The 21,000-nt window shown below is 42.5% G+C and overlaps 1 protein-coding gene across 2 annotated transcripts in view; it reads left to right on the top strand.

Moving 5' to 3' along the window:
* Positions 1–21,000, top strand: part of EIF2B3 (eukaryotic translation initiation factor 2B subunit gamma) — a 150,945-nt gene that overhangs the window by 116,273 nt on the left and 13,672 nt on the right. For both annotated transcript variants that reach the window (XM_060021235.1, XM_060021234.1), the window contains exons 7-10: positions 1,482–1,609; positions 2,760–2,950; positions 4,763–4,840; positions 5,401–5,549. In XM_060021235.1, coding sequence (XP_059877218.1) covers positions 1,482–1,609; positions 2,760–2,950; positions 4,763–4,840; positions 5,401–5,549 — 546 coding nt within the window. The remainder of the gene's footprint in view (positions 1–1,481; positions 1,610–2,759; positions 2,951–4,762; positions 4,841–5,400; positions 5,550–21,000) is intronic.

The raw sequence follows: 21,000 nt of genomic DNA, 5'->3' as shown, positions 1-21,000 counted from the left end.
CCTGAGTGATAAAGACCAGTTCTCATCGCTCTATCAGATGGCCACTACGGACAGCTCCCTGGCTCAAGGAATGATGTGGTTATTGCTGCATTTTGGCTGGACCTGGGTGGCGCTATTTGTATCTGATGATTTGAAAGGCGAGCAGTTCCTCTGGTATCTGAAAGCAGAGATGGTGAAGAAAGGTAAATGCCCTCCAGAAGCAGGACCTGCATTGATCACCTGATGGCATCTGGAGCTGCATCCGTTTCTGAGGAAAATCCAATTTACCAACAGTGCTGGAGACCACATATCCTTAGATGAAAAACAGAACCATGAGACATGATAGGATATCCAGAACGCTGTGAATTTTCCTGCTGGTCTTGGGCTGCTGGTTAAAGTAGGAGAGTTTGTCACCAATATTCCATATAGTCAAGGCCTGGTCATCAATGAAGAGTTGATAGAATGGTCTGTTGTCTTCAAAGAGGTACAGAGTCATTTCAGTCTTGGAGATAGACATTAAGGAGGTATCTGAAGCATGTCCAGATATGAGACTGAGGTATGCACCTCCTTAACTCGGCCCTAAATTCACATTTCACATTTAAACTTTTTTCTGTGTCATCTTACCCACATATATTCTGAGCTAATGCCTATAGAAAGAACAGGTCTCTGTATAAGCTCTTGTTTTAAATTTCAGGTGTGTCTGTTCATGCAGCGGTCAAGTGAATAAAATGAATGGAGTTATGAAGTTAAAAAAAAAAAAGGATGACTGTTAGTGCTTCTATTCAGCGTTAGTATATTGGAGGTCTTAGCCAATATGGTAAGATAATGGAAAATAAGGATTAGAAAGGAAGAAAGAAAATTGTTGTTTACGCAGTTGGTATGATTGCCAGAATCTACAGATAAAATATTAGTATTAAGATTGTTTATCAAGGCAATTGGCTACAAGATCAAAATACAGTGAATTGAGTTTCTGTTGACCAAGAAGAAGAAGAAAATAATTGTTTAAAAGGCGCCATTTATAACAACAAAAAAACTAAGATACTCCAGATTAATCTTACAGAAAATATGCAAGACCTTTATAGAAAATGTTTTATGTTTTTTTAAATAACTTTTTTTCAAAAGGCCAGAGCATTCTACCTTCTCATGGGTTATTGCCAGTTAATAGTCAAAGCACCATGTTAAGATACACACACATGCACACACATACAAACATGCAGGCACACACTTCGTAGATAAGTCTTGTAAAAGACTATTTTCTGCATAGATCAGGGAAAGGGTGTCTCAGACTCAGTACACTACCCTCCCACCTCCAGCCTGAAGCTGATAGAGAATGTAGATCCTCTGCTTCTCCAGAACTGCCAAATCCTTGTCATTTCTAATCTCTATCAGTCCCAAGGTGGCATGACAGGAAGGAATTTGCCTTTTCCTTGGATGCACAGTTTTTGATTCTGATTGGATCCAGATAGTCAGATTTCTCATGTTTGACCACTCTTTCTTCCTAGGTCAATCACTTCCATCCGGAGCGAACTGATTCCATACCTAGTAAGAAAACAGTTCTCCTCAGCTTCATCACAACAAGGACAGGAAGAAAAAGAAGAGGATCTAAAGAAAAAGGAGCTGAAGTCCTTAGGTCAGTGCTTGAGTTGGTGCAGTAAGGTAGGGGTAACAATACCTTTGGAAGAGTGGCTGGGCAACTTAGCCCAGCCCAAGATGCCTGTCTCAAGGCATCAGGTTTTCATCTAGCCAACAGTTAGGACAGGCTAGCTGACGCCACTCCCTGAGCTCTGGGTGGGCTTGCTCAAGCAAATCCTGTCACTGTGCTCTTCAGGGACAGGCTAATCATACCTCAGGTCCATTCTCTGGTTAACAGCTCTGGTTTGGCTGTGTTCCTCTCTAGACCTTTTTGACTTTGAACTCTGCGCACCACTTCTCAGTTCCCCTATTCTCTAGGCTCTGGGGGCCCCACCCCTGACTAAACTCAGCCTCTCCTGTCAAGGGAAGAAAGGTGAAGGGCTGTATAATGACAGTCCAACCAGAGCCAACAGACTATCACCTTTCCAGGATGTAGGGACGAGGTCAGTCTTGTTTGCTCTCATATCCTTGCCTGGTCCCTGGCCCAGTCCTGGGCTCATAGTAGATGTTCCAAAAAATGTACTTATCAAAGGAATAAATGGAGACAGTGTAGCATGATGGTTAAGATATCAGGGCTTAGCATCTCAGACCTGGGTTTGAAATTTTACTCTGCCATTTATTAGCTCTATGACCTAAGGCAGGTTATTTAGTCTTCTGAGCCCCAGTTTTCTTACCATAAAATAAAAGATTTCAAATGATTGTTGTACGAGTTGAAAAACTGAGGCCCAAGTCCTGTGCTATTTCTCTCATAGCACAACTATCTGATATGATAATGGAGGCTAGCAGCACAAAGCCAACATGGCTGGTCACTAAAGCCTGGACAGTTGCTTCTGCTACTCCATGGTGTACAAGAGTCATCTATTTTATTTTCCCTAGTAGTGCTTGCTTGTCAGTCAAACTTGCTTGTAGGACCTCTTTTTAAGCATTTTTATATCATACAGTATTTCAGATGTACAGGAAAGCACATTGCCTCTTTTAATTTGACTTAGGCTTTCAGGTTTTAGTGGGATTTTCCCAGGGTACATGCGGCATGGGTGCATTGCGGGGGAAGAGGTTTAAGCTGTACCCTCTTTCAAAACTTGACTGATTCTGTATCCTCTCTGTCATGTCTCTCATGTACTTGCTCGGTTTGGGTTTTTGTTCTGAAGATATTTACAGTTTTATAAAAGAAGCCAATACGCTGACCTTTGCTCCCTATGATGCCTGCTGGAATGCCTGTCGAGGAGACAGCTGGGAAGATTTGTCCAGGTCGCAGGTGCGCTGTTACGTCCACATCATGAAAGAGGGGCTCTGCTCTCGAGTGAGCACCCTAGGACTCTACATGGAAGCCAACAGACAGGTGAGAGGATGGGTTCAGAAGAGAAATCGTGTGAGTTCCTGTCCCAGGAACAGACTGAGCCTTTTGTCTTATTTCTTCATTAGATACACAGTGACTTGTTCAGAATCCCTCTCATTCCAAAGGTTGAACAAGACCTGGCATGTCAGGAGAAACCATTGGGGTACCCAAGTACAGCAAAAGGGGAAGTGAGGGGTCTGGTCCATAGAGGCAGAGCCTCTGTGGCTCCAAAGAAAGGCCAAGATCTCCAAGAAGGCTTAATTTCTTGCCTGTGGCTTGAACAGCCTTCTCCTGTTCTGCTCGGCATGGGGATATCTACAGCACTTCATAAACAAGCAGATAAATACTGTGTAATCATTACTGTGATGATGTAAACATAGGCACACAGAGGAAGCTTTCTTAAGGAGGCAAAGGAGCAGAGTATAGAGTAGCCAGATGGCAAAGCATCAAGGAAGGAATGCCCATGAGAGAGAAGTATCTGGAGAACAGCATTAGAGCATGAGGAGTCTTGCCAATCCACCCTTTTAATCCTGAGGTTTGTGAGATATGAAGAATGAGCAGCTTCTATTTAAGGGGAAGCAGTGCCCTAAAGGCAGGCCAGGTTTTAGTTAAGGCAAGGGGTGAAGAAGGGGACAGTGAAGAGACCGAGCATGTGCAGGAGCTCTTTATTGTGTAGCAGGCACAGGAGGAAGGGAACACTGGGATTGGGATTGAATCCCTGAAGAAAACCTGACTCAAGAATCTTCAGGACCCACACCATGTGGTAGATATGGTCCCAGCCCCAGACCTCAATCTGGCCTCAACCTGGATTGGTTAAATCCAAGGGAATCCAAGCTAGAGAGTTTATGAGAAATCACAACTAGTCCAATGTTTGCTCAGGGCAGTCCTGGGTAAAGTTAGCCCCAATTTAGGGTTAAAGGTATAGAAAGCTTCCTTAATTTGACTTTGAGTTCTCTTTCTTCAATTCTATGACTTGAGTCCGACTGGTCTGAAAGCAAGTCCACAGATAGCCTGAGGCCAGAGAAGTATCCTCTGAAGTGTCAGCAGGGGCTGTGCATCAGACAGGCCTGAATGGCCTTGGCTGAAGTGTAATAGAGGAGATCCCAGGGATAGGGACTGAGGGATTAGCCTTCACATCTCCATTGTAGCCAGTCTAGCAAGGCCTCCCTCAGCTAGTGTGACTACCACACACAGTGCTCCGACCAGCATTCTGCCCATGCTGGAGAATCACAGATAGACACACTATCTGTGCCTTCCTAATGGGTCCAGAGATAAAACACTCTATACCCATAACGTTTTCAGTTTTCTCATACTGGAAAGAGAATAGTGTGAATTTCCCCTTCAGCATTTTATTTTGCCTGGTGAAGAACATGGATGCCTTCTCAGGGTCTGTCCTGATTGTGGAGTTGTCTAACATTACTCCCGTCCTCACCTCGTGCATGGCCACTGTGGTCCAGGAGGTGAGCGGGAACCTAGCATGACTGTGGTCAGGCCTCAGGAAGCTTCTTGCTCTCTTTAGGCCTCCTCTCCCAAGTGCTGCCTGGGTATCTCAAAGGCTTGTCTCACAGCCTCCCAGCTGAGGGAGGTGGCATTACTTTCAGGGAGGAGACTCTCAGCTAGGAAACTGAGGATAAGATTATCTAGAAGCTGCTGTGTAAACAATCCCTGTCCTAGGGGGAATGCATCAGCCTGCCTCATCCAGACAGGAGGCTGTGGCTGCGAACTCCCCACATCTCTGCTGGACACAGGGTTCTACTTAAGGTGCTTTCAGGTGTTTTCTGGTCTGTGTTTAGTGACCAAACCTCTTTCCTCAAGGTGTCCAAATTGCTACCTGTTATCTGTCCGGAAGAATCACTGGTCCATTCATCAGCCCAGATTGTCAGCAAACACCTGGTAAGTGCTAGCTTGGACAGGGCAGTTATGGGACAGTGTCTGGGTATTCTGAGGCTTGTTCTTGAGAAGCTGGTTTGGGGCTTATCCCCAAACCAGCTTCTCCCAGCTTCTCCTCAGGTCAATCCCTGAACCTCATTGGCCCCAGGGAAATCCCAAATTGAGTTCTGGTTATAAAATCTTACCTTCCAGCCCAGGCACTCAGGAAGATTGCCTGGACAGGTGCTGAGCCCAGCCACACAGACCCTCTAAGGAAGGTCCGTTATATAGTCTTTGGACTCAGACACAGGAGCTTTCCATCTCTATCCCTCTTCTTACCCTGATTTGAGCACTGTCTTCAGGAGAGCACGTCTATATACACAAGTGCAAGAGTGTGTAAGTTTGAATTGGTCTCAGAGATATTATATGACCTTGTGGCCCTGAGAAATACTGATGATGATCCCTCTTGCTAAAGTGTCTTTGGGAAAGATCCCATTAGACCCAGCTCAAGGGATCTGGAGGGTTGGTTTGCAGTTGGTTGAGATGGGTGGACAAGTTTTTATATTTATATTTGCCTTTTGCAGGTTGGAGTTGACAGCCTCATTGGGCCAGATACACAGGTTGGAGAGAAGTCATCCATTAAGCACTCAGTCATTGGTTCATCCTGTGTCATAAGAGATAGAGTGACTGTCACCAGTTGCCTTCTCATGAACTCAGTTACCGTGGAGGAAGGGTATGTTGCCCCCTGTACCCACTTGAGGCAAGGCCCCTGGTATCTCTGGGAGGCTTTGGAGGCCAGTCCAGCCTAGGAAAGGGGTCAGCTTGGGGAGAGGAAGAAAGGGGAAAGGATGAAAGAAGGAATAGTGCCTAGGCCTTGGTTTTGGCTCCATACTATTTAATGTGGTCTCTGAAAGCATTTCCATCAGTCTTCTCATACTTATGACAATTGTAGTCCTGGGAGAAGCTGCCTTCTCTTGCTTTGATATTCTACTTGATGGGATGGCCACAGTAGTGAGCCACTGGCAGGACTGGAATGACACTGTACCACTAAGGGTCACCTTCCCCTATCTCAGTATCCCACAGCAGCCCTGAAGAAAGCAGAGGCCTAGGAGGAATGGACATATAAGACACTTTCCATTTTTGAGGGAGAGCTTCTCTGTTACAAGTTATAGAGAATCTTTCCCCATTTTAAGACGCTTTAGAATGCCCTAAAATCTTAGTTTATGAACACCCTGAACTTGGAGTAAGACTTGAATGATGCTTAATGAGATTCTTCCTCTGTATGGACCTCAGGTTTTTTCCTTGTGTAAAATGCAAACATTAGTGGTGGAAGACAGGAAAGATGTTACCAATGGTTTTCAGACTTTTTACAAAGGAAACTTTTTCTTAAGATAAATCTTAAGCAGAAACTCATTATTTAAAACTGGTAAAAACACAGTTGTTTGGAATACAGTGGGGAAGGGGCACTTATCCTTCCTATAGAATGTGAAAACTGATCTGTAAAACAAATTTTAAAAACCACTAGGCTAGGGGACTTCCCTGGTGGCGCAGTGGTTGAGAGTCCGCCTGCCGATGCAGGGGACACGGGTTCATGCCCCGGTCCGGGAGGATCCCACATGCCACGCAGCGGCTGGGCCTGTGAGCCATGGCCACTGAGCCTGCACGTCCGGAGCCTGTGCTCCGCAACGGGAAAGGCCACAACAGTGAGAGGCCCGCATACCGCAAAAAAAAAAAAAAATATATATATATATATATATATACATATATATATATATATATATATATATGATAACAAAAAGGAAAACCTCAATAAAAGAATTGGACGGTAAATTTGAAATTTCACAAAAAGTAGAACAAAAAGATAAAGAGATGGAACATAGAAGAGAAATGATAGAAAATTAGAGGACTAGTCCAGGATGTCTTAACATCTGAATACGAGTTCCATAAAAAGAGAGCTGAGGTAAGAAGCCTGTGTGCGAACACGGGTCACTATCCACACCCCCCTTCTGGGGAGCCTCTGCAGCCCGCCACTGCCAGGGTCCCGGGATCCAGGGACAACTCCCCCGGGAGAACGCACAGTGCGCCTCAGGCTGGCGCAACGTCACACCGGCCTCTGCCGCCGCAGGCCCGCCCCGCACTCCGTGACCCTCCCTACCCGCCCCCCCGGCCTGAGTGAGCCAGAGCCTCCGAATCAGCGGCTCCTTTAACCCCGTCCTGTCTGAGCAAAGAACAGACGCCCTCCGGGGACCTACATGCACAGGCGGGGCCAAATCCAAAGCTGAGCCCCTGGGAGCTGTGAGAACAAAGAAGAGAAAGGGAAATCTCTCCCAGCAGCCTCAGAAGCAGCGGATTAAAGCTCCACAATCAACTAGATGAACCCTGCATCTGTGGAATACATGAATAGACAATGAATCATCCCAAGTTAAGGAGCCGTGTGGATGAAAGGCTCTTGGTGCTGCAGCCAGGAGTTAGGTGGGAGAGCCAACTTCAGAACACTGGTCCACAAGAGGCCTCCCAGCTGCACATAATATCAAACGACAAAAATCTCCCAGAGATCTCCATCTCAACGCCAGCACCCAGCTTCACTCAACGACCAGCAAGCTACAGTGCTAGACATCCTATGCCAAACAACTAGCAAGACAGGAACACAACCCCACCCATTAGCAGAGAGGCTGCCCAAAATCATAATAAGTCTACAGACACCCCCAAACACAGCACCAGACGTGGACCTGCCCACCAGAAAGACAAGATCCAGCCTCATCCACCAGAACACAGGCACTAGTACCCTCCACCAGGAAGCCTACACAACCCACTTAACCAACCTTAGCCACTGGGGACAGACACTAAAAACAACAGGAACTACGAACCTTCAGCCTGCAAAAAGGAGACCCCAAACACAGTAAGATAAGCAAAATGAAAAGACAGAAAAACACACAGCAGATGAAGGAGCAAGATAAAAACCCACCAGACCTAACAAATGAAGAGGAAATAGGCAGTCTACCTGAAAAAGAATTCAGAATAATGATAGTAAAGATGATCCAAAATCTTGGAAATAGAATAGACAAAATGCAAGAAACAGTTAACAAGGACCTAGAAGAACTAAAGATGAAACAATGATGAACAACACAATAAATGAAATGAAAAATACTCTAGATGGGATCAATAGCAGAATAACTGAGGCAGAAGAACGGATAAGTGACCTGGAAGATAAAATAGTGGAAATAACTACTGCAGAGCAGAATAAAGAAAAAAGAATGAAAAGAACTGAGGACAGTCTCAGACACCTCTGGGACAACATTAAACGCACCAACATTCGAATTATAGGGGTTCCAGAAGAAGAAGAGAAAAAGAAAGGGACTGAGAAAATCTTTGAAGAGATTATAGTTGAAAACTTCCCTAATATGGGAAAGGAAATAGTTAATCAATTCCAAGAAGCACAGAGAGTCCCATACAGGATAAATCCAAGGAGAAATATGCCAAAACACATATTAATCAAACTGTCAAAAATTAAATACAAAGAAAATATATTAAAAGCAGCAAGGGAAAAACAACAAATAACACACAAGGGAATCCCCATAAGGTTAATAGCTGATCTTTCAGCAGAAACTCTGCAAGCCAGAAGGGAGTGGCAGGGCATATTGAAAGTGATGAAGGAGAAAAACCTGCAACCAAGATTACTCTACCCAGCAAGGATCTCATTCAGATTTGATGGAGAAATTAAAACCTTTACAGACAAGCAAAAGCTGAGAGAGTTCAGCACCACCAAACCAGCTCTACAACAACTGCTAAAGGAACTTCTCTAGGCAAGAAACACAAGAGAAGGAAAAGACCTACAATAACGAACCCAAAACAATTGAGAAAATGGGAATGGGAACATATATATTGATAATTACCTTAAATGTAAATGGACTAAATGCTCCCACCAAAAGACACAGATTGGCTGAATGTATACAAAAACAAGACCCATATATCTGCTGTCTACAAGAGACCCGCTTCAGACCTAGAGACACATACAGACTGAAAGTAAGGGGATGGAGAAAGACATTTCATGCAAATGGAAACCAAAAGAAAGCTGGAGTAGCAATTCTCATATCAGACAAAACAGACTTTAAAATAAAGGCTATTAGAAGAGACAAAGAAGGACACTACATAATGATCAAAGGATCGATCCAAGAAGAAGATATAACAATTGTAAATATATATGCACCCAACGTAGGAGCACCTCAATACATAACGCAAACACTAACAGCCATAAAAGGGGAAATCGACAGTAGCACATTCATAGTAGGGGACTTTAACACCCCACTTTCACCAATGGACAGATCATCCAAAATGAAAATAAATAAGGAAACACAAGCTTTAAATGATACATTAAACAAGATGGACTTAATTGATATTTATAGGACATTCCATCCAAAAACAACAGAATACACATTTTTCTCAAGTGCTCATGGAACATTCTCCAGGATAGATCATATCTTGGGTCACAAATCAAGCCTTGGTAAATTTAAGAAAATTGAAATCGTATCAAGTATCTTTTCCAACCACAACGCTATGAGACTAGATATCAATTACAGGAAAAGATCTGTAAAAAATACAAACACATGGAGGCTAAACAATACACTACTTAATAACGAAGTGATCACTGAAGAAATCAAAGAGGAAATCAAAAAATACCTAGAAACAAATGACAATGGAGACACGACGACTCAAAATCTATGGGATGCAGCAAAAGCAGTTCTAAGAGGGAAGTTTATAGCAATACAATCCTACCTTAAGAAACAGGAAACATCTCGAATAAACAACCTAACCTTGCACCTAAAGCAATTAGAGAAAGAAGAACAAAAAACCCCCAAACTTAGCAGAAGGAAAGAAATCATAAAAATCAGATCAGAAATAAATGAAAAAGAAATGAAGGAAACGATAGCAAAGATCAATAAAACTAAAAGCTGGTTCTTTGAAAGGATAAACAAAATTGATAAACCATTAGCCAGACTCATCAAGAAAAAAAGGGAGAAGACTGAAATCAATAGAATTAGAAATGTAAAAGGAGAAGTAACAACTGCAGAAATACAAAAGATCATGAGAGATTACTACAAGCAACTCTATGCCAATAAAATGGACAACCTGGAAGAAATGGACAAATTCTTAGAAAAGCACAACCTGCCAAGACTGAATCAGGAAGAAATAGAAAATATGAACAGACCAATCACAAGCACTGAAATTGAACCTGTGTTTAAAAATCTTCCAACAAGCAAAAGCCCAGGAGCAGACGGCTTCACAGGCGAATTCTATCAAACATTTAGAGAAGAGCTATCACCTATCCTTCTCAAACTCTTCCAAAATATAGCAGAAGGAGGAACACTCCCCAACTCATTCTACGAGGCCACCATCACCCTGATACCAAAACCAGACAACCAGACATCTATGATGAACATAGATGCAAAAATCCTCAACAAAATACTAGCAAACAGAATCCAACAGCACATTAAATGGATCATACACCATGATCAAGTGGGGTTTATTCCAGGAATGCAAGGATTCTTCAATATATGCCAATCAATCAACGTGATACACCATATTAACAAATTGAAGGAGAAAAACCATATGATCCTCTCAATAGATGCAGAGAAAGCTTTTGACAAAATTCAACACCCATTTATGATAAAAACCCTGCAGAAAGTAGGCATAGAGGGAACTTTCCTCAACATAATAAAGGCCATATATGACAAACCCACAGCCAACATCATCCTCAATGGTGAAAAACTGAAAGCATTTCCACTAAGATCAGGAACAAGACAAGGTTGCCCACTCTCACCCCTCTTATTCAACATAGTTTTGGAAGTTTTAACCACAGCAATCAGAGAAGAAAAGGAAATAAAAGGAATCCAAATCGGAAAAGAAGATGTCAAGCTGTCACTCTTTGCAGATGACATGATACTATACATAGAGAATCCTAAAGATGCTACCAGAAAACTACTAGAGCTAATCAATGAATTTGGTAAAGTAGCAGGATACAAAATTAATGCACAGAAATCTCTGGCATTCCTATACACTAAGGATGAAAACTCTGAAAGTAAAATCAAGAAAACACTCCCATTTACCATTGCAACAAAAAGAATAAAATATCTAGGAATAAACCTACCTAAGGAGACAAAAGACCTGTATGCAGAAAATTATAAGACACTGTTGAAAGAAATTAAAGATGATACAAATAGATGGAGAGATATACCATGTTCTTGGATTGGAAGAATCAACATTGTGAAAATGACTCTACTACCCAAAGCAATCTACAGATTCAATGCAATCCCTATCAAACTACCACTGGCATTTTTCACAGAACTAGAACAAAAAATTTCACAATTTGTATGGAAACACAAAAGACCCCGAATAGCCAAAGCAATCTTGAGAATGAAAAACGGAGCTGGAGGAATCAGGCTTCCTGACTTCAGACTATACTACAAAGCTACAGTAATCAAGACAGTATGGTACTGGCACAAAAACAGAAAGATAGATCAATGGAACAGGATAGAAAGCCCAGAGATAAACCCACGCACATATGGTCACCTTATCTTTGATAAAGGAGGCAGGAATGTACAGTGGAGAAAGGACAGCCTCTTCAATAAGTGGTGCTGGGAAAACTGGACAGCTACATGTAAAAGTATGAGATTAGATCACTCCCTAACACCATACACAAAAATAAGCTCAAAATGGATTAAAGACCTAAATGTAAGGCCAGAAACTATCAAACTCTTAGAGGAAAACATAGGCAGGACACTCTATGACATAAATCACAGCAAGGTCCTTTTTGACCCACCTCCTAGAGAAATGGAAATAAAAACAAAAATAAACAAATGGGACCTAATAAAACTTAAAAGCTTTTGCACAGCAAAGGAAACCATAAACAAGACCAAAAGACAACCCTCAGAATGGGAGAAAATATTTGCAAATGAAGCAGACAAAGGATTAATCTCCAAAATTTATAAGCAGCTCATGCAGCTTAATAACAAAAAAACAAACAACCCACTCCAAAAATGGGCAGAAGACCTAAATAGACATTTCTCCAAAGAAGATATACAGACTGCCAACAAACACATGAAAGAATGCTCAACATCACTAATCATTAGAGAAATGCAAATCAAAACAACAATGAGATATCATCTCACACCAGTCAGAATGGCCATCATCAAAAAATCTAGAAACAATAAATGCTGGAGAGGGTGTGGAGAAAAGAGAACCCTCTTACACTGTTGGTGGGAATGTAAATTGATACAGCCACTGTGGACAACAGTATGGAGGTTCCTTAAAAAACTACAAATAGAACTACCATATGACCCAGCAATCCCACTACTGGGCATATACCCTGAGAAAACCATAATTCAAAAAGAGTCATGTACCAAAATGTTCATTGCAGCTCTATTTACAATAGCCCAGAGATGGAAACAACCTAAGTGTCCATCATCGGATGAATGGATAAAGAAGATGTGGCACATATATACAATGGAATATTACTCAGCCATAAAAAGAAACGAAATTGAGCTATTTCTAATGAGGTGGATAGACCTAGAGACTGTCATACAGAGTGAAGTAAGTCAGAAAGAGAGAGACAAATACCATATGCTAACACATATATATGGAATTTAAGAAAAAAAAAATGTCATGAAAAACCTAGGGGTGAAGCAGGAATAAAAACACAGACTTACTAGAGAATGGACTTGAGGCTATGGGGAGGGGGAAGGGTAAACTGTGACAAAGCAAGAGAGAGGCATGGACATATATACACTACCAAACGTAAGGTAGATAGCTAGTGGGAAGCAGCCGCATAGCACAGGGAGATCAGCTCGGTGCTTTGTGACCGCCTGGAGGGGTGGCATAGGGAGGGTGGGAGGGAGCGAGACGCAAGCGGGAAGAGATATGGGAACATATGTATATATATAACTGATTCATTTTGTTGTGAAGCTGAAAGTAACATACCATTGTAAAGCAATTATACTCCAATAAAGATGTTAAAATGAAAAAATAAAATAAAATAAAATAAATAAATAAATAAAAAGAGAGCTGAGAAATCAGAGAAGGAAATTGTTTAAGAAGTAACATAAGAAAATATCCCAGGGCTTCCCTGTGGCGCAGTGGTTAAGAATCTACCTGCCAACGCAGGGGACACAGGTTCGAGCCCTGGTCCGGGAAGATCCCACATGCCGTGGAGCAGCTAAGCCTGTGCACCACAACTACTGAACCTGCATTCTAGAACCTGTGAGCCACAACTAGTGAACCCACATGCCACTACTACTGAAGCCTGTGCACCTAGAGCCCGTGGTCCACAACTAGAGAAACCACCGCAATGAGAAGCCCACGCACTGCAACAAAGTGTAGCCCCCACCCGCCGCGACTAGAGAAAGCCCACACACAGCAATGAAGACCCAATGCAGCCGAAAAATAATAAATAAAATTTTTTTAAAAAAAAGAAAATGTCCCAGAACTGAAAGATACGAATTTACAGAATGAAAGGGCCTACTAAGGGTCCAGCCCAATGCTAAAAATAAACCCACATCACTGTGAAACTTCAGAATGTCAGAGACAAAGCATGCTACCAACTTACAAAGAGAAAATAATAGGTCATATACAACTAATCAGGAACCGGAATGGCTTTGGACTTACCAGTAGCAACAATGAAAACTGGAAGATAATAGAACAATGCCTTCAAAATTCTGAAGGAAAATTAATTTCACCCTAGAATTCCGTACTCAAGGTAAGTGTTAATGAAGTGTGACAGTAGAATAAAGACATTTTCAGACATGAAAAGGTGTATCCCACCAAAATGAAAAGTAAACCAAAAGGAGATAGATGAGAAACAAGAGATCCAACTCAGAATAAGGCAAAAAGAATCCATGAGGTGACAGTGAAGGCAGATCCAAGGGTGACTGCTATGCATGAAGCATAAAGGGAGGGGAGCAGTTAGTCCAGAGTGGAATCCGGGAAACACTTATTTAGGAAGATGAAACTGATAAAAAGACAGATATATATAAACATCTTGAAAAATTTAGACAACTGGCTAAAAGTTAGGTTTGAATTAGTAGAACACTAACAAAAACAAAACAGTTATTAACTCTGTTTTTAAAAAAGTTGTACAAAAAAGGAGAAGGCATCAGAGTTTGCTATGTGGCTCAACCATGAAATAGAATTAACATAGTCATAATAAACAGTGAGCATTGACCAAAATTATGCTATAGCTATATTGAAAGGTTGAAGGGTAGGAAGGGAAAAAGGGAGCAGTGGTGGGGAGAAAGGAAAGCTAAATCGTCATCTTCCATTGTGGGAAGTCTATTGACAATGCTTAAAACTGAAAAATTAAGATGTAATATAAGCATGTTATTATCTATAGACATGGAAGTAAATACTGAAATACTCAGCAAAAAGAAGTCAGAGTTGTCTCTGGGAAGAAGGAAATGAGTTGAGGGAACAGGGGACTACTATTATTCATAATAAAACCGCCAGAACAATTTGCTTTAAACTTCATGCATGTATAACTTTAATTGCAAAAAAAAAAAAAAAAGCCAGAAATTTTTCTGGTACACTGCTACCAGTGGTGTGCTGATAAATTGTTAACAACCAGTTCTCCAAAGGAAAAAATAAGTGGCCTGATTTGTAGCATTTGCCAATTCCCATGATACAAAGTTTCCCCCTATGACCAGTGATATCAGTGAACACTGAGTTGGGAAGAGACGCTACCAGTCAGCTCTCCCAAGCAGGACGAGCTGGCTCCAGCACAGCACTGATAATAGAAACCTGTCTCAAGTATTTCACCCTTTCATCAAACACTTCAGGACTCACTCTATGCTGAAGAATGTAGTAGGCAACTGAAGACAGAAAACTACATAAGGCTCAATGTCTTTTCTCAAGGAACTCGTAAGCTATATGCAACAAGAAGTTACAAGTGCTGTGATAGAAATCTGTATGGTCACAGAAGAGGAAAGGGTCAGAGAAGACTTAATTAAGGAAATGACTCTTGAACTGAATCTTGAAAAATGAGTAGAGCCTCCCCAGGCTGGAGAAAGGAATGTTCTAGATACATCAAGAATATAAAGTGTGGGCTTCCCTGGTGGCGCAGTGGTTGAGAGTCTGCCTGCCGATGCAGGGGACGCGGGTTCGTGCCCTGGTCCGGGAAGATCCCACATGCCGCGAACGGCTAGGCCCGTGAGCCATAGCCAGTGAGCCTGCGCGTCCGGAGCCTGTGCTCCGCAACGGGAGAGGCCACAACAGTGAGAGGCCCGCGTACCGCAAAAAAAAAAAAAAAAAAGAATATAAAGTGTGAGAGAGCATATCTTATTTCAGAAACGGCTCCTCATTTTGATGTTAGCTCAAATTTCACCACTTAAAAAGAGGCTGTGCTGACTGTCCTCTCAGAAGTAACCTGTCCCAGCACTCCCTGTTACATCTTATCTTCTTCATTATAACATTATCACTGTCAGGCCGTATCTTGTTTACCTGTCTATCACAAGATGTTAGTTTGAGAATGGTAAGTACCTTATCTTTCCGTTTCACTGTTATATCCTGAAGGCCTACGGGAACTCTATAAATATTTGTTATGTGAAAGAATGGTAAACGATTCATAATGACCACAATATAGAATTCAGAAAGAAATGGATATGACAGGAGACAAGGCCATATAAATGGACAAAAGCCAAATCATGGACTATCCTCTAAGGAGTTTAATGGGTAGTGGTAATTTAAGAGTTTAAAGAAAAGGAATAGCATGATTAAATTCCCATTTTATGAAGATCATTTTGGCTGTGGTGAGAAGGATGATCTGTAGAGGGTAAATATGGAGGCAGGAAAACTACTGAAATAATCCTGGTAAAATGGAAGAGGTCCTTAACTAACACAATAGCAGAGGAGATGGAGAGAAGTAACAGGGTGGTAAAAACTATAAAGCATGATGGCTGCCTGGATAGGTGAGGTGAAAGAGAGAGAAATTAAGGAAAATTCTTAGATTTCTTGCTGGAGCAATAAGGTTTCTGGTGTGCCAGTCGCTAAGATAGAAATCAGTGGAGAAGGAGCAAGATATGCAGGGTGGGAAGCAGAGAAGTGACACATTCCATCTGTGACAAGTTGAGCTCGTGGCAGGCGGCCTGATGTGCAGCACTTGCTTATAGGACTGGAGTTCGGGAAAGAAGCCTGTGCTTGAAGTACAGATTGGGGGCAGTGGGCCTGGAGGTGGTAACCGAATCCGTGGATACAGCTGAGACCACCCAGGAACAGTGTGTGGCATTGAAAGAAAAGAAACCAAGACAAAACCTTGGAGAACATCAGTAATTTTAGACATAAGTAAAGGAATCTAAGGTGACTGACAAGAAACGAGCAAGGAAGGAATGTAAGGGGCAAGGGAGAGGACATTTGGTCGGTGAAGCCCAGGTTTCTAGTTGGGAAAACAGGGTAGATGGTGGTGTACTCACTGAGATGAGGAAGGGAGAGGGAGGAGCAGATTTGTGAGGAGATAAGGCTTGTGCAGGGCACATGGGATTGGAAGTACCTGTAGGACATCCAGGTGTGTGGAGGTAGCTGGTAGCCAGTTTGTGAGTAGAGGTTCGGAAAAGAGGTCAGACCCAGAGACCTCTTCCTGAATCACTGTGTTCTCCAACTTATTTTCCTTTCTCCATTTTTCTTTCTCTTCCAAATCCACCCTTCCAGCATGGGTCCTATGGATGAGAGCATGAGCTTTGGGGTCAGACTGCCCAGACTGAATCCTGGGTCTGTCACTTACTATTCACTTAGGGGATTGGCTTTACCTCTTTGAGCCCGATTTTCTCATTATAAAATAGGGTAAAAACTGGGTTGCCTCATAGGTTTATTGGGAATACTAAGTGAGTTAATAGACATAAAGCACTGAGAACAGTGCTTCGCACAAAGAATGTTAGCTGTATCATTATCATCTTCTTCATTTCTTTATCTCATCTCACAGAGGTGACATGTTGCCAGTGTTGTCGTCCTAAAGAATATCTCTGATCATATCCATGTTCTATTCAAAAACTTTTGAAGAATCCCCATTACCTTTAGAATAAAGTTTCAGTCTTTTGGAAGAAGTTGAGAAGGATCAGTTTAAGTTCTGCTTTGTACATTTGGTAGAATTCCCCAGTGAAGCCATCTGGTCCTGGACTTTTGTTTGTAGGGAGCTTTTTTTAAATTACAGATTCTATTTCATTTCTAGTGATTAGTCTGTTTGAGTTATCTATTTCTTCTTGATTCAGTTTTAGAATAAAGTTTCAGCTTCAGAGTTTCTCATGTTTCTCATGATCTAGCTCCAACACTGGGTCCTGGAATGTTAGAATGAGATGGGGCCTTAGAAATCATCCAGCTCAATTTCTGCATTTTTACAATGAATAAATCTTGGCAATCCAGACTTTTTTCTTATTGTTCCTGTGCTACTCCATATCCCATTCCAGATTCCTACGTAAGACTTTGAGATGTCACCATTCTCTTAAAAACCAGAATTACACTTGCCTTTATCCATTTGATCACCTGGTTCTAGAGTAGCTCATGAGGCTTTGTAACTTCCACTCTGTCTCCTCTTGCCTCAGACCTTCCAAGGGAGACAGTGCCATAACTTCCTTGTTTGCTCTAATTGGTAACCTCTCCCTCCCCTCCTGTGGGTGGGCAGACAAAGGAGCAGCTCTCTAAAGCCCACTGTTAGTGTCCTGAATTGACATGAACAGACTTGGTAAGGAAACTAAGGCTCTGTAAGGAACTCCAGCTTATTTATATGAGAGAAGTTCATAGAAAGACCTAGCACAATGTCCCAGAGTCAGTTGCTGTTTTGGGGGAGGTATAATCTTGGATAGCCTAATAAGATTTCTAGCTGGGGAAACAGTAGAGGTTTAGATGGTGGCTGCTACTATTTTTCCAACTAAAAAAGTTTAGGTGAAGCTATAAGCAGCCCATATGGGACTAATGACTAGGAAGGCCATTAGAGACTACCCAACGCTGCAAGTTAGCTTCTGGTGATAAGATGAGACATCTTGCATCCCATATGAAATTTTTCCCATTATTTTTGGGTCATTTAGTTTAGTTTTGTTTTTTAATATTTTTTTTTTGGCTGCGTTAGGTCTTCATTGCTGCACGCGGGCTTTTCTTTGGTTGTGAAGAGCAGGGGCTACTCTTCATTGTGGTGTGCAGGCTTCTCGTTGTGGTGGCTTCTCTTGTTGGGAGCACGGACTCTAGGCATGTGGGCTTCAGTAGTTGTGGCACACAGGCTCAGTAGTTGTGGCTTGTGGGCTTAGTTGCTCCGCGGCATGTGGGATCTTCCCAGACCAGGGCTTGAACCCGTGTCTCCTGCATTGGCAGGCGGATTCTTAACCACTGCGCCACCAGGGAAGCCCCGGGTCATTTAGTTTTAATTACTTACAGTAAATTTAGGAAAGGTGATTAAATTGCTGTCATGTGAGACTTGATTACCCTGATGCTATTACATCTGGACTAAATGGCACAGTAGGAGCATGAATTTGTCTAGAAAGGAGTTTCTCATATTCTTAGTCTGCTTGTTTCTGCCAGCATTGGTGAGCTGCTAAGACTTTCTGGATAGTGGCTTGGACACCCGCCCAAGGTCCTCAGGGCTTAAAGGATGCTAGTAGGACTGCCTTGGGGAAGGTGTAGGCAAGACTATGCAGAGAAGCCTCCTTCCTGTCTTTCTGATTTTCTACCATTTCCAATTTATATGACAACTGATGTTCAGCAATCAAAAGTGTAGTGAAAACTTCATTGTCGAGGCTTCAGTGTCAGTCCTGTGTTCTGCATCTTTGGTCCTCTGGTCCTGATTAACATCTCCTGCATTTCCTCCTAGTCCAAGGTGAATGACCCAAGCAGCAGTCTAGGGTAGCACCTTCACATGCAGGCAGGCTGGGGAACCAGGATTTCACCTGGATTTTCCGTGCTTTCTGCAGGCAGCAAGTGCAGCCCTCAAAGCCAAACAAGATACAGTATTGCTGCTTCTCATTGTTACCCTGAGTGTCCTCTTTACTGACACTCAACTCACTGCCCTACCCACTGAGCCCCTTACATTTCCACTCGCCTTTATCCCTGACATTCACTGTGCCTGAATTGCCTCTCTTTAGAGATCTTTACCTGTAGAAATCCTACCCATCTTCCAAGGTCCCACATGTATTCTAACTGCTTCATGCAGTTTTCTTGAATTTTCCTAGCCAGAAATTATCTCTCCCACCTCTCTGTTCCCTGTGCACCCATCACTTTACTTATGCTCATGTGACACTTACTGTATCTTTTTTTTTTCCTCAACTAGACTGTAAATTCCTTGAATACAGAAATACTCCTCATATGTCTTTGTATCCCTTAACTCCCAATACTGTATTTTTTTTTTGGCTGCATCGGGTCTTAGTTGCAGCACACAGGATCTGTCGTTGCCTCGATGCGCAGGCCACTTTCTAGTTGCGGCGGCGTGCAGGCCTCTCTAGTTGTGGAGTGCAGGTTTTCTCTCTCTAGTTGTGGCGTGTGGGCTTCAGGGCACATGGGCTCTGTAGTTTGTGGCACGTGGGCTCTCTCATTGAGGCACGTGAGCTCAGTAGTTGCAGCATGCGGGCCTAGTTGCCCCACGACATGTGGGATCTTAGTTCCCCGACCAGGGGTCGAACCTGCGTGCCCTGCATTGGAAGGCGGATTCTTTACCTCTGGACCACCAGGGAAGTCCCCCCAATACTGTACTTTTTATATACTAGATACCTTGTGAGTATTTACTGAATAAAAAATAGAGATCCCTAATTTAAGCCCTCCTACTGTAACTGACTATCTGTCAAAAGAGCCCTGTCAACTTCTAGAAAAAGTCATGAAGTAAGTGCTTTACTCCTTCAAACTCACCAAAATGAAAACAAACAAAACCAGAAGAGGAAGCTTCATCTATAATAAAACTAGATAACTGCCATGTACCCATACACAGACTAAAGAATATCTGCCAGACGCAATGAAATTTAGGTCAGATCCAAAAAGAGCACCAAGATTTGACCAGCATAAGGAATAGGGGCATGGACGATCTAAAGGAGAAATGGCAAACACCACTTTTGCAAAATCTCAAGGCACATAGAACTGAAGGAAAAAAACATCAAGGCACATAGAAGGGAGAAAAACAGGCTGGCCTCATACTTTTCTGTGACAACATTTAAGGCCAGAAGACAGTGAAACAACATTTAGAAAATTTGGAAGGAAAACAGTTGTGACCTAAGAATCCTATATGGTTGAAATATAAAATCATCAGAAATACTCCAAGGCTCAGGAGATTTGTCACCAATGAACCCTCTGGAAAACTCTACTCGAAGACATAATATAGCCAAGTAAGTATTGAAACAAAATACTGACAAATGGGTAGGCTGAGTATAAAAGTGAACTCCCTTAAACATAAAATTAAGTCTGTGGCAGTTAGAGTTGAAAAAATATCATAATTGTTCAAAGAATTCTGTCCATGTTTCTTCAGTCACACTTTTGTTTTGTTTTGTTTTGTTTTTGCGGTACGCGGGCCTCTCACTGTTGTGGCCTCTCCCGTTGCGGAGCACAGGCTCCAGACGCGCAGGCTCAGCAGCCATGGCTCACGGGCCCAGCCGCTCCGCGGGATGTGGGATCCTCCCGGGCCGGGGCACGAACCCGTGTCCCCTGCATCGGCAGGTGGACTCTCAACCACTGCGCCATCAGGGAAGCCCCAGTCATCCTCTTAAAGAAACCAAATTATAAAACTTTGGCAAGATCCCCTGGACTTAAGGGACTCCTTCGGACTTTTGATTCATTCCCTACTTGTAACCATTTGTACTAAGCCCATCTTCTTAGACTACTACAGCTTATTTCTTTTAAGATTGTTACATCTTGGGAATTCCCTGGCTGTCCAGTGGTTAGGACTCCACACTTCCACTGCCGTGGGCCTGGGTTCAATCCCTGGTCGGGTAACTAAGATCCCACAAGCCACGTGCAGCACAGCCAAAAATAATAATAATAAATTTTTAAAAATAATATTGTTACATCTTTACTTTTATTCCCCCTGAGCCCTTTTTCTTAGCCTCTGCTTAGGGAATATAATTAGATTTCTGAGGAGGAAGACATTTTTCACTACTAAACCTTTATATAGTAAAGGGAGGCACATAGAACTAAAAGGAAGAAATGTTCAGCCTGCTCACTGGAGCCAGTACATTTTAATC

The sequence above is a fragment of the Delphinus delphis genome, chromosome 1, assembly GCF_949987515.2.
Source record: "Delphinus delphis chromosome 1, mDelDel1.2, whole genome shotgun sequence".
Lineage (NCBI taxonomy): Eukaryota > Metazoa > Chordata > Mammalia > Artiodactyla > Delphinidae > Delphinus > Delphinus delphis.
The sequence above is the reverse complement of the archived record's forward strand: the minus strand, read 5'-3'. Positions and strand labels throughout refer to the sequence as shown.